General features: G+C 38.7%; 2 protein-coding genes across 14 annotated transcripts in view; both read right to left on the reverse strand.

Moving 5' to 3' along the window:
- Positions 1-14263, reverse strand: part of LOC126457930 (juvenile hormone esterase-like) — a 561537-nt gene that overhangs the window by 463887 nt on the left and 83387 nt on the right. The gene's annotated exons all lie outside the window — the stretch shown is intronic.
- The window catches only part of LOC126457928 (esterase FE4-like), a 133054-nt gene that overhangs the window by 34830 nt on the left and 83961 nt on the right, over positions 1-14263 (reverse strand). For 11 of the 13 annotated variants that reach the window (XR_007585557.1, XM_050094633.1, XM_050094637.1 and 8 more), the window contains 2 exons: positions 4713-4869; positions 3735-3920 (listed from right to left, as the gene is read on the reverse strand). Coding sequence is in view for 12 of the 13 variants with exons in the window: in XM_050094633.1 (XP_049950590.1) it covers positions 3735-3920; positions 4713-4869 (343 nt within the window). In the remaining variant the exon portion in view is untranslated. Of the gene's footprint in view, positions 1-3734; positions 3921-4712; positions 4870-7125; positions 7357-14263 lie in introns of those variants that run through there. The other 2 variants (XM_050094636.1, XM_050094634.1) reach the window with 2 other exon arrangements.

Genomic DNA, 14263 nt, shown 5'->3' on the forward strand with positions numbered 1-14263 from the left:
AGACTTACCTTAGGGGGAAAAAAGGACACACACACACACACACACACACACACACACACACACACACACACATATCCATCCACACATATACAGACACAAGCAGACATATTTAAAGGATCAGTGTTGGGGCCACTCCTGTTCCTTTTATAAATGATATGCCCTTTAGTATTATGGGTAACTCTAAAATATTTCTGTTTGCTGATGACACTAGCCTGGGAGTAAAGGATGTTGTGTGCAACAGTGGCTCAGTTTCAAATGGTGCAGTTCATGACCTAAGTTCACGGCTTGTAGAAAATAAACTAACACTAAATCACAATAAGACTCAGTTTTCACAGTTTCTAACACAAAATTCAACAAAACCTTATGTTTTAATTTCACAGAATGGGAATATTATTAGTGCAACTGAACAGTTCAAATTTCTAAGTGTTCTGAAAGATAGTAAGCTGTTGTGGAAAGCCCACATTCAGGATCTTGTTCAAAGACTTAATACTGCCATTTTTACTATTAGAACGGTATCTGAAGTGAGTGATTGTTCGGCACAAAATTAGTCTACTTTGCTTACTTTAATTCACTTATGTCATGTGTTGTTATATTTTGGGGTAACTCTCCCCATTCGAAAAGGATATTTTTGGCTCAGAAATGGGCGGTTCGGGCAATAAGTGGTGTAAGTTCACGAACCTCTTTGTAGCGATGCAAGGGGTACCAAATTTGTTATAAAAGTCAGTAAATTACTCAGTTGACTCAGTGCAGGTATTTCATTCATTCCAAGCAAGTATTGATTCATGACGTCATCATCTAGACATGAGTTGACTGTAATCTGAAACCGTTTTAGCAAACTAATAGTTTCTTTCAGGTGATAAAATTTTATTGATTATGAAATACAAGTTCTTGAAGTTTATTCAGAATGGGAAATATTAATTAGTAATTGCAGGCCACAATTTATCTGTTTCATATAAAGGTGTTTTGAATTTTGTGTGCATGAAAAAGAGTGAATTTATGCGCGGCTTTTACTCTGAGACGAGTTATCACATAGAGTGCTAAAAGTGTGCATGTACAGTTCACTGACCTGTGTGGTGAATTTTATTTTTTGTGATTTTGGCAAGAATAGAGACAAATCCAGTTTCATTTAGACTTTACGTGAGATAGACACATCACGTTATTTCAAAAGAGTCATTTAGCCCATTAGGGAAAACTGAAACCTGCACACTTGATTTGAAATACATTATATGCTAGTGCATGGTTGAGCTGTAGAGTGAATCACGTACAATAGTTGCAAACACGCTTGGACTCAATGCACAAAGTTGGAAATTAATTTTGAGGCAAGTGCTGATTTTGACAAGAATGAACTGAATGTTTATTCAAAATATCATGGTTCTGTTTTAATTGAGACACTTATCACCTTGGTGATCACATTGTTTAGCAACACTGTAATGCAGATTAATTAATAAATTAGAATGTTTTGCAACATAGTAAGTCCCATTATACATACAAACTGTTACACAAAATTTGCTGACTGCCTGAGAATATGAGAGTGATTTTATTTCCAGAAATGCCAATAAACTGGGGTTTTTAAAAGTTAAATTACTAACTGTTGTGTAACTTTATTGATTGTCCAACACCACTACTGAACATGTTGTATCATGTCTCTTCACAAGAGATCTCAAGAAGCTGGGATAAACAAAAAACAAGAAGAAGAATAAAGAGGAGGCATCGGTATATCTTATCGACCACTGTTCACGAGTCTGGGTATTTTGACATTGGCCTCTCAATATATATATTCCTTACTGTCATTTTTTGTTAACAATACTAGCTTATCTTCAAGAACAAGCAGCTTTCACTCAGTTAATGCTTGGTAAAAATCAAACCTGCATTTGGATCGGACTTCCTTACATCTTGTGCAGGAAGGTGTGCAGTAACTGCTGCATCCATTATCAATAAGCTACCACTTGAATTCAAGAATCGTAGCAGTGATCCGCATGCTTTCAAGTTGAAACTGAGGAGTTTCCTCTTGGGTCACTCCTTCTGTTCTGTCAAGGAGTTCCTTGAAAAATTAAGCTGATTCTTGTTGTATTGTTGATTGCGTTTACTTAAACTTATGAACTGACTTTTTTCAGGTTCATAAGCATTTCTTTTTATCTGTTATTACTTTTACGTTGTAATTTAATGTGCTGACACATTCCATGACCTTGGAGATTTGCTCCTCAATTTGGTCCTATGGAGCTTGACATGTAGATAAATAAAAAAATAAATAAACCTGGTCACCACTTACATCACACTCTCTGTCCCTATCAAGACTATTCCCAGTTCCACCCACAATCATTACCTGATCCTCTTTCATAAAATTCCTACATAACTCCCCTATGTTAACAGTCACTTAATCCACCCTGCACTAGGCTTTACAATGCTGGTGACCTGTTACTCGCTTCCCAACACTTCCTGCAACTGCTGCCCCACACCTCTGCCATGCAAACTACCTAGCAGCAGAACCTTCTTCTTTCTGTTAGAATTTACAACTGGCTTAGGCTCCCTAACTGCTAAGGACTGCTGCAAGTTTCCTACACCTGCAGCTGCGAGAGGTTCCTCTCCACTAAACTCTGACAGTTGGTCAAATCTATTGGTTATATACAAAGTACAACTGTCTGAATATCTCCTCCTTGTAGCTACCTTCTTACCAACAGCTAGTTCCCATTTCCCAGCACCCTTCACTCTCCTCAATGTATCTAGTTCCTCCTTTGCTCTTCCAAACTGCACCTGAAGGGTACAGATCTTATGCTCCTGCTGTTCTATCAACTTATTTCTACTACAAATTCTGCATTACCAGGAGAGGATCTCACTAAGAATGTCCACTGGCTTCCCCACTGCATCCCCCCCCCCCCCCCCCCCAATGAAAATACTTTGAACAAATCTTACACCAATCTCTGGTGTTAAATTCGTCATACAGTTCACAAAGAGGAAGTTGGGTAAAAGGAGCTAAGCAAGAGAATGAGGTGTGTTATTGTGTTGAAATATAGTTGCTTCATTTGCAATATGATGCATACTATTATAATCAATTTCTTGTGAAATACATCTAACAAAAAGAATTATGATTACATTTTTGTTTTCCAGGTGCTTGACAAAGGTAATAAAATCCATATGGAAAAACGGAAGAAATATTGTCTATTTAAGGTGGAAGTCATTTACTCCTTGTGGAGTGTATGCTGTGTAGTCGGCACGCGAGAAATAAAAATTTTGATCTAAAGTGAGACTTAAATTCACATTCTTGCCTTCAGCAAGCAGTGTCCTTATCACACAACTCACAAACTTGTCATTGACTTTCCTCTGTTTCTCTCAAATACTACAAAACTTTCCCACAATACCATGGGAATAGTATGTGGTACCTTCAGGAGAATAAAAAAGTTAGTTTGGTGTCTGACATTTGATCACTAGAGTCTTTTTATTTCTATGGAGTTTTTTAAGCAGCAAAATGGTGTCTTACAAATTGATTTATTTTTATATGACATTTCCAAAGCAGGTCTCACAAAAGGAGAAGAACGTAACAAATATAAATCAGGTCCAATGTTGTGGATGGTCATCATTGTCAGGGAAGCCTAGAGAGAGAGAGAGAGAGAGAGAGAGAGAGAGAGAGAGAGAGAGATTTGGGGGGGGGGGGGGGGGGGAGGAAGGGAGGGACGGAGGGAGGGAGGGAGAGAAAGGGAGACCAACACCCTACCAAAAACATTCTAAACATTTACTACCTTTTGACATTGGAGATATCAAATGATATTGTACAGAGGCACCACCAGCACTTTGACCAAATATTGTAACATTATCTGGATCACCACCAAAGTTTATGATGTTCTGCTGAATCCATCTGAGGGCAGCTACTTGGTCCTTAAGGCCATTATTGCCAGGTATAGTTGCATCATCCAAACTTAAAAAGCCTGTTGAGAAACAAACATTTGTCCACTTTTTTAAACTGCTGCATTGTGTCTAAAAACTAATTAAAGCTTGAAAAGAAATATGTTTTTGAAAATGTGCTTCATGAGAGATATGTTCTGGCAGTTCACAATGATTATCTTCATGTGGAGAACAGGCTGATGTTCAACAGAATTACAGAGTTCATTCCATTTCACAGCCGCCTGAAGTTTACTCACCTATGCCACTTTCCTGTAACAAAAACTTTTCAAAAATAGTTCAAATGGCTCTGAGCACTATGGGACTTAACATCTGAGGTCATCAGTACCCTAGTACTTAGAACTACTTAAACCTAACTAACCTAAGGACATCACACACATCCATGCCCGAGGCAGGATTCAAACCTGTGACTGTAGCAGTCTCGCGGTTCCAGACTGAAGCACCTAGAACCGCTCGGCCACACTGGCCGGCAAACAGTTTTAAGTTTTTGAACTGCCATCAGACTCACTTGCCCTTCTATCTGTTCATTGTATGGTGTCAAAACTTCACTCACATATACACAAACACTAACACATTAGGCAAAACAATGTATGGTTTTGTAGAAGAATAATATGTGCATCTGCCTACAACAATGCCGAATAATATGTTCTACACTCAGCAGTAAAGTAATACAAGATTGCTTGAAAGCTTTACTAATACAGGTAACTTCAAATGTTTATTAGAGCAAATATAGTGCTTTTCTGGTCTGAGGAAGGTAATCAAGACTACCTGCTAATTTAACAAAGAAAACTTAAGTAATTTTTCCACAGTATATTTACCAAGAGCTCCAAGGCGGTAATTCAATGTGACTACAATAACATCAGCAGCAACTAAATAATCTGGACCATAAAGATCAGTGTTTCCTGATCCAAATCCGAATGCACCTCCATGGAACCATACCATAACAGCTTTCAGTGGCTCATTTTGTGAAGTAATCTGTAATATATTACATGAAAACATATTTATTGGTAATACCAATAATCACAATTACTCATTATGTGGAATTAGTAACAAAGCTATGAATGCTTTACAGTTGCAAAATGACACTAGGAAATCAAGTATGATTTTATCCTTCTTTGTTGTGCTTTGACAAAGGGAGTAAAAATTAGGGGCAGACAAATGAGAATACACTATGAAGTGTTGGCCTCAATATAAATAAAAGTACTTCTGATGAGGATTATATGAAAAAAATACTTGATCTAACAATGAAAACACAAACAATATAATTTAAAAAATATTTTACATTTTTAAAACATTATCTTCCCACAGTGCTCCAATGACATAACAACACCCTTGAACTGGTTCTTTAGTTATTCAGTCATTCATTCCCACATCATGCTCTGTCAATCCCATCAGGAAGGAGAACCTTCATGGATGCGAAACAAGTCAAGTTATACATTAACAGGCAGAAGCAAACACTGCTGGCTACTTGTGCAAAGTATATTAACACCAAATTATAACTAGTGCCAATCAAACCAAACCAATAATTATAAAACTTTACATAGGGTGGTCAGTGAGAGTCTGAAAAGCTCTTAAGAGAGTTGCAGGGTAAGTTGTGATTGGAAATAATTGTTAACAAAAAAAAAAAAAAATGATATGTTGTGCCATTTCCAAGCTAATTACTGGTAGCATTGAAGTTAACCAATCAGGCCGCTAAGTGTGCATATTCAAGTCGTGTGCCAGATACAATTAATGCCAGTTGTTCTCATAGCATAGATGATAGTGCACAAGACTGCTCAGCCCTTGGCTCAGGTTTGCACTTCACTATCATATCAGAAACAGTGGACCTAGAGATGTTAAGGAGTGTGAAAATCTCACATACAAATGTATGACACAAGTGACACCCAATCACCTGACCATGTTCGATGTCCGTGAGTTTCGTGGAGTGTCCTATTCTGCTCTCTCGCGATATGTATGACCACTGAGGTCGCTGGTATGGAGTACCTGGCAGTGGGTGGCAGCACAATGCACCTAATATGAAAAAGGTATGTTTTCAGGGGTGCCCGGATACTTTTGATCACATATTGTATTTCCAGAATGAAACATGTAAAATGCAATTGGTCAGGGATGAAAATATGTCAGAGGCTCGCACAAGGGGCTGGAATGCACAGTCCACAGAAGTAAACAAACATCCTTTTCACTACATGGTTAAATTTATTTAAATGGTTTTCTACCAAAATTGACAGTGGAGGAAACCCCTGCTATGCACATTGCAGCACAAACTGAAACCACTGCCATCCTTTTTCAGAAGGTATGAGGCTTAGAACATTGAAACCAAGACTGCCATCACTAATTGGTCTTCTAAGTTTCATGTGCCATTTAAACAAAAGTAACTTTGGGTTGAAAGCAATGTTTGTTCATTTCTATGGATTGTGCATTCCTGTCCATTGTATGAGCCTTGACATAGGTGCATCCCTGGCCAACTGCATTTTTCACATTTAGTTTCATTTTGGAAATACATGAAGTTGTGGAGTTAAGTGGAATGCTCTGTATTGTAGAAGGTCTGGCTAATGTGGTATTCTTTTACTTGCTCTTTAAATATTTGGAGATCATCAACTTCCTGCCTGGTGTCCTGTGGCAACGTGCTATATTCTGCACCAGAATATAAAGCTCCATTCTGGACCCTAGAGAGTGATGCATAGTTGATATGGAAATTATTTCTTCATCTAGTGAGACCGATGACCTCGCTGTCTGGTCTCCTTCCCCGAAACAACCAACCAACCATCTTAGCTCCATGAAGAGGCTTCTGCAAGACATACTGTTATCAACTTTGCACAGTATTATTATCCAACACTTCTGTGGAATAACCACTTTTCTCACCCCAGCTGCAATGCCAAAGAAGCCTATGACTCAGGACAGAACTGAGTGATCTTGGAGTCTTGTCTGCAGTCAACACAGTAAGGGAGACTTCTCGGTACAAAGCAGACAGAACTGTGCTTTCTGGTTAACTGATCCACATGCTGCTGCCACCTCCATTTACTATCCATACTGATACCCAGGACTTCACACATGGTGCCTCATCCAATGCATGCCCAGTGACGCCTACTTCTGATACCTAAAAGTTAATGTGCTTTGTTTGGAAATCTGTAATATTAGTTTCTACAAGATTAAGGGGTTACAAGTTTAGGCAGTGTAAACCAGTTCCATTATTCTCCCAGCTATGTCTAGTATGGATATCTTTGGGTCTTTTACCAATATACTTGTGTCATCAGCGACCATTATACTTTCTGAAGAGCCTGCCATTGTCCCTGGTAAATCATTTATGTAGACGAAGAACAGGAGCAGGCCATGCACCAAACCTGGTGGAACACCATATTTAATGTTTCCCCACTCTGAATTTAATCTCATTACTCCATAGTTTTATGTTTCTTTTATATTGTAATACTCTTAGTATTGTTATACTGAGTCTGAGGTATTGTAATGCTGAGACAGAGGTAATGTATTACACAATATTTCTGTTCAGTATATCACCCAGTCCAGTTCGATACCTATATTTAACTGAATCTTCATCTAACCTTTATACAATGACTACTTTATTTATTTTTACTGTAAAAATATGTCACATTTTAATTTTCAGTACAAACTGAAAGTGTATAAAATAATAACAATTGTTGTGTTGTTATACCACTTAATTCTGTTTTAAAGTAGCATTTTCTAATATTAATTGTTAAAAATACTCACACGGTAGTATTTGTAACAGAAAGTGTTTGTATTAGACAAAACTAACCATAAAAACTACATTTATATTTTAAGCTGTGTGAATTGTTGCACTTAAATAGTTTTACATGTCATCTGTGATTGTAAATTTATTACAATATTATGCCCAAAAATTCCTAAAACTATTTAAATTGTTACAATGAATGATATGTTACCATGGCTGTAATCATAAGTTAGTTATTACTTAGTAGTCAATATGATGGTAAAGATTTTGTGGTGGTAGTAATTTGATAATGTGTCAGCAGTTACTCACAAAGTTTTTTCTTTATGAATAAATTATTCAAGCTCCATAAAAATGTAGTTCGACTACTTATTGCAAGAAAAAGTCACTACTCCTGAATTGAACGCCTGCATTCGAGAATATTCCTACAGAATGAACTCTGGCAATCTGAAATAATCAGAAATGGATAACAACAACCTCAACAAATAATTACACCATATAAATAAAAATAATGAACAGGCATGCATCCCTATCTGTTCTAATAATTAGTAATTGCAAATATACTTTCTCACAGTGTTTTCGTATGGTATCAATCAGCTGGAAATTTTTGACTTTATTAATTTATACTAATGACATCTTTAAGAATAGGAAATGTCATAGCATTCAGAAAATCTTTGATTAGTGTGATGGAGTTCTTGTTTAGTGAGGAAAGTGAGAGTTATATCTGGGAAATAGGATGGATGTTGCACCAGGTCTTGATGCAGAAAACTGAATTGTTTTCATTGCCCAACTCTTTTTGTGGTCAGGAGTGATGTCTTGGTGAAAAATAATCTTTTTATGTAGGGTATGCATCATTCCAAAATTTGGTATTCATTGAGATCAAGAGAGAAGAATAATTTCCCTCTTCTTTACTTGTTTCAAAGTACTCAATTTAAAAATAACACTAGCCAACAGTGAAAATGTAACTGGGGTGAAATAAATGTTTGTTAACTGTATCAACCATGCTGACAATGAAAAACAACAATGAAAAGCTCGAATCAGCTCTCTTTTCCAAGTTACAGGAGGTGGAGTTTAATTATAATTATACTTTATTAGCATTTATTGTCAAACCCTTCCCATATAGGCTTCAAAATCCCACTGATGGTAGACACAATGATGAAGTTTCAGGCAACTTTAGCTGTGTGTATTTTATCACTATTTTTAGCCCGGACTCATAGCGACAAGTGGAAGGGGAAGGGGAAGTGGGAGGGGAAGGGGAAGTGGAAGGGAGGAGAAGAGTATGTTTCATTTAAGCATAGTTTCAGTCTGTTACAAACTATATTCTGTTAATGTCCTGGAAGAAAGTGTTACTGAAGTGTAGTTAGCGCGTGCTGTCATTATAAGTCCTCTGATTCAAGATGCCTTGCAAATGATAAAAAGTGCTGACTATTTTTGCTACATTTGCAGGCATTCTACATTGAAATTGCACAGGAGGTCAATAACACTGTATATTACTAAGGCTTACAGACTGTACTTAGGCTATGAAATCAGGGAGCATGACAAGCCCTGGGGTCCTCATGTATGTTACATGTTTTGTGTCTCCTTCATTTGCTTTGCTATACCCATGATCTGGCGAGAACGATCAAACCATGTAAATGGGTGTTGATTTTGTATGATAAATCCAATAACACATTGTACGTGAATGTAGGCCTTCCTGGAGTATACTGCTGATGAAATCTTCTCGGGCTTCCATCCAGGTAGCTGCATCTAAAATCCACGACATTTCAATGAGTGTCATTCTCATCATCTTCTGGTGAAGTGTCGATGGACTACAGCCATCATCTATATATAGCTGGTCAGCGGCGCGTGGCTGCAGTCCCTACCCACCCCTGCTACCGGCACTGGGCCGGTGGTGGTGGGGGAACCGTGCGAGGCTGGGTGACATTGGCCAACAGCCGCATTGGTCTAGCTTAGACTTGCGAAACATTAGCAGCTGAGCACAGTCCCAGCGTATAGCTGCTATTGCAGGGTTCCACACCAAACTTAAATGGTAGCCCTCGTCCCTGTTGACGAGCTTGTCATGTAATCTTATTTTGACTGATTCCTTGATGATGCTCTCCCAGAAGCCACTGGTTTGGCAAAGCATTTTTGTTTCTTCAAATTGGAAGGTGTGTCCCTCATCGAGGGAATTTATAACCATGCTGAAGTAGATGCGGCTGCAGTAAGAAGATCTACTTGTGAGCTTTGACTTAACATCCCTCTTTACATGTGTACCACTTCAGGATGCCTTGGTACTCTTGTCAGATCATTCAAGCCCAAGATAGTAAAATTATTTGAACATGGTTTCACTGTAACCTATTTCAAATACAATAGAGAATTTTATGAACAGGTTGATGCGGTAGCCATGGGTTTGCCACTTTCTCCAGGGATTGCCAATCTCTATATGGAGCATTTCGAGGAGCTGGCACTAGAAACGGCACAGCTTAAACCTAAACAATTCTTCTGTTACATTAATGTCACATTTATTGTATGGGAACATGGAAGAGAAGCCATGAATGAATTCCATGAACACCTGAACAGCATTCACAAAAACATACAGTTCACAATGGAGTTAGAACAAGATGGATTTCTTCCATTTTTGGATATTCTTATAAGGAGAAAAGTAGATGGCACGCTAGGACATGCAGTATACAGAAAGAAGACCCACATGGACCTATATCTCTGTGCTTCGAGCTGCCACCACCCACTGCAGCGGCACACCATTCTAACGATGCTGGTTCACAGAGCAAGAGCCATCTGTGACAAAGACAGCCTTCCAGCTGAGCTGCAGCACCTTAAGGATGTCTTTCGTCAGAATGGTTACAGTGAAGCACACATTAGATGTGCATTGAGGAAGAAAAAGCGTGACACAGCCATCCACAAAGAAGAGGAAGAAGAAAAGAAACTCGCCTTTATACACTACATTGTGCCCCCGTCAGCCAAAATTGTGAGAATAATGGGAAAAACAACATCAAAGCAATTTTTCGACCACCTCCAAAAATGAAAGAGTTACTAGGCTCAGTGAAGGACAAATTGCAGCTACAAGTTCCCGGTATATATATGGTATACCATGCTTGTGTGTGCTTCAGTACATTGATCAAACACAAAGCTGCATCTCGCAATGCTGTCAGGAACACATTATACCCATTCGGCTGGGGCACAAGGACAAATCGGCTGTAGCAGAACACAGCCTCGATGAGGGACACACCTTCCAATTTGAAGAAATTAAAATGCTTTGCCGAGCAAGTGGCTTCTGGGAGAGCGCCATCAAGGAATCAGTCAAAATAAGATTACATGACAATCTCTTCAACAGGGACAAGGGCTACTATTTAAGTTCGGTGTGGTACCCTGCAGTACTAGCTATATGCTGGGGCCATGCTCAGCTGCTAACGCTTCACAATTCTAAGCTAAACTAACGCGGCAGATGGCCGACATCGCCCGGCCCCACGTGGTCCTCCCACTCCCCCCCCCCCCCCCCCCCCACACACACACAAACACACCTGCCCAGCTCCAGTAGGACGGGTGGGGAGTGACAGCAGTCATGCACTGCTGACCACCTATATATATAGATGATGGCCACAATCCATTGACACTTCGCCAGAAGATGATGAGAATGACACTCATTGAAACATTGCGGATTTTCAACGCAGCTACCCGGATGGAAGCCCAAGAAGATTTCATTAGTAACACATGGTATTTCCAAGAAGAAAAAGTCTTCCCTGATATATCCTACCATACCATCGGCCATGCGACCAGAGCCTCATGGAGACGGACTGCCTGCTCCTATCCCACCTGATTGTGATAGTGACAATGGCAGTAGTGAGACTAGTGCTGCACCATCATCTTCAAAACCAATTTCTTCAAAAGACCTGATTTTGTGTGTAATGATGAGGGTACAGAGATTGACAAAATAACCCAGTGTGAATTTAATGACCTAGTGGGAGATCTGGAATTGTCGAAAGATAAAGCTGAATTGTGGGCATCAAGACTACAACAGCAGGATTGTTTTGATAAGATGGTAAATGTAACTGCCTTCCTTAACCACCTTATGCCATTCCTTCCATTTTTCAAAAGTAAAAAGAACTTGGTATTTTGTAGTGATGTACAGTGACTAATGGCAGCTATGGGCATCAACTATAAAAGTGATCAGTGGTGCTTGTTCAATGACTCCTCCAAAATCAGTCTTAAGCAAGCGCTATTGCACAATGCCGATATGATACCATGGATTCCCATTACATGAAAGAGACATAAGATAGCATGAAACAATTGTTACTGCAATTGAAGTACGACAAGTTTAAATGGCAGGTTTGTGGGAATTTGAAAGTCATAGGTATAGTACTTGGGCTACAACATGATTATAGCAAATTCTGTTGCTTCCTGTGCCTCTAGGATAGCTATGCCAAAGCACTTCATTATAAAAAGAAAGATTGGCCTAAGCATCAATCATTTGAACATGGCTCTCACAATATTATGCACAAAGCACTTGTCAAATCCAAGAACATAGTTCTCCCTGCTCTTCATATAAAATTTGGGCCAATGAAAAACTTCATTGAGACCATAGACAAAATCAGAGAAGCATTTCTCTATTTGTGAGAGAAATTTCCACATCTTAGTGAGGCAAAAATAGAAGGGGGTTTTTGGTGTCCCCAGATATGCAGTATTTCAACACCACTGACACAAGGGACGAAAAGTTAGCTAGGGATGCCTTTGTCCAAGTGTCAACAAAATTTTTAATAAATAATAGGGCAGAAAACTATAAGGATCTCTTCTGCACTGCTACAATACACTGGGGTCCAACATGTCCTTAAATTAGTGTCTCCTAGATTCATACTTGGATTTCTTTCCTCATAAATTTAATGCTGTAATTGTAGAGCAAAGAGAACACATCCATCAGCAAATTTTGTACTTGGAAATGAGATACCAGGAAAAGTAGAGTACATCAGTGTTAGCTGATTACTGCTGGACACTAATCAGGGAGGCAAATAGTTGCACCTTCAGTGACCTTCCCCCAAGGGATAACACCAAGGTAAATACATGCATAAGCTTATAGAGGCAATGACATAACGTTACAATAACTTCAAAATGAGAGCAAATCTTGATATTTCATTAACATTTTCATTATCAGCACACCGAAAACCATAAAGATTGGCTGTTTTCATACCAATTACAGAAAAAAGTAAAATTTTGTTGGCCAGTGTATCTGCAGAATTTTAAAATACTATTGCTAGGGTTTTTTCTAACAATAACATCATCTCTGGTTTCGTACTTCCATCTTCAGCCAGCTTATTGCAACTACTATGTAAGTTTTGGGATTTTTTTGTTTGTTTGTTTATTTGTAACATGCTCCATTACAACTCTTTTATAATGATACATGTCTGTATTGTGTGTGTGTGTTTGTGTGTGTGTGCATGTGTGTAATGTAATGTTTGTATTGTGTGATGATGACAATAAAAGAGAGAGGGTGAAACCCAGCGCTGGCACATAGTCTACTCCTCGCGAATAGCGCCAAGGGGGCTTCTGAGCTTAACATCACCCGCCAATGGACGGATCACCATTCACAGTGTCACATGCCCTCACTTCATGACACACTGCAGAGAGGATTGGTATTTAAACCAAGACATAGCCACATTTTACACCACCATCTCTCCTGCCCTTGCCAGCCAAATACTGGCAGCAAAAAGCTTTTGCACAATCAGGACTCAAACCGGCTTACCCCAGGGGTTGAACACCATCGCACAAGCATGCATTAGTGACCTCAGCCATTGGGGCAGATAAGTTTTGGGATGTGCTGACAAGTTGAAGTCTTATCCACAATAAGCAAAATAACAAAGAATCACACATCTGTTGTATTGATGTAAAAATGACACAAATATTTTAAATGTGTAATTGTCCATAGCCAATATCATTTTGAATGAAACCTTATTTCATATTATACCATGTCATGCAGCAAAGCTTAATAAAAACTGCAAAATAAAAGCCATTGTTTTCACTGAATTACAACAATCCTTTTCAGGAGAACAATGAGACCATTGCAAGTATGTTGAAGTACAGTGTATCTCACTTGTTACTTTGAAATATTTAGTGTCTCCTGCACTTTTGTACAACTTTTTGAAGACATTACACTTTCAGAAATCTTTCATGTCGATCATTGACACGGCCAAGATCGCAAATTTAAAACTTGATCTTGATAGTTTTTTCTTAATGCTGGTAATAGAAAAACACTACACATAGGCTTTTTAATTATATTCACGTAGCATGAAATTCTCTTTAACAAATAATTTTGTAAGCATACAATAACTTTTTACAGATTTTGTGTTTATAAATATCAATTAACACTTTTAAACTGAGTGGGAAAAGATAGATTGCTCTGTATCATAAAGATGACATGTTAAGTTGCAGACAGGCACAATTAAAAGACACTTACACATAAGGTTTTGGTCACAGCCTTCATCAGAAAAGGAAAGAGAAACACACATAATTCACTCACACAAGCACGCACACATCACGCATACATCACGCACATATGACTGCCAACTCCAGCATCACGAGCCAGAATGCCACTATGACATGGGATGGAAGCAGCAATCTGAAAGGGGCGGGGAGGAGGAAGGGATAGCAGTATACGGGTGGGGGAAGAGAGGAGAGCTGCCTGAC

The sequence above is a fragment of the Schistocerca serialis genome, chromosome 2 (assembly GCF_023864345.2).
Source record: "Schistocerca serialis cubense isolate TAMUIC-IGC-003099 chromosome 2, iqSchSeri2.2, whole genome shotgun sequence".
Taxonomy (NCBI): Eukaryota; Metazoa; Arthropoda; class Insecta; order Orthoptera; family Acrididae; genus Schistocerca; species Schistocerca serialis.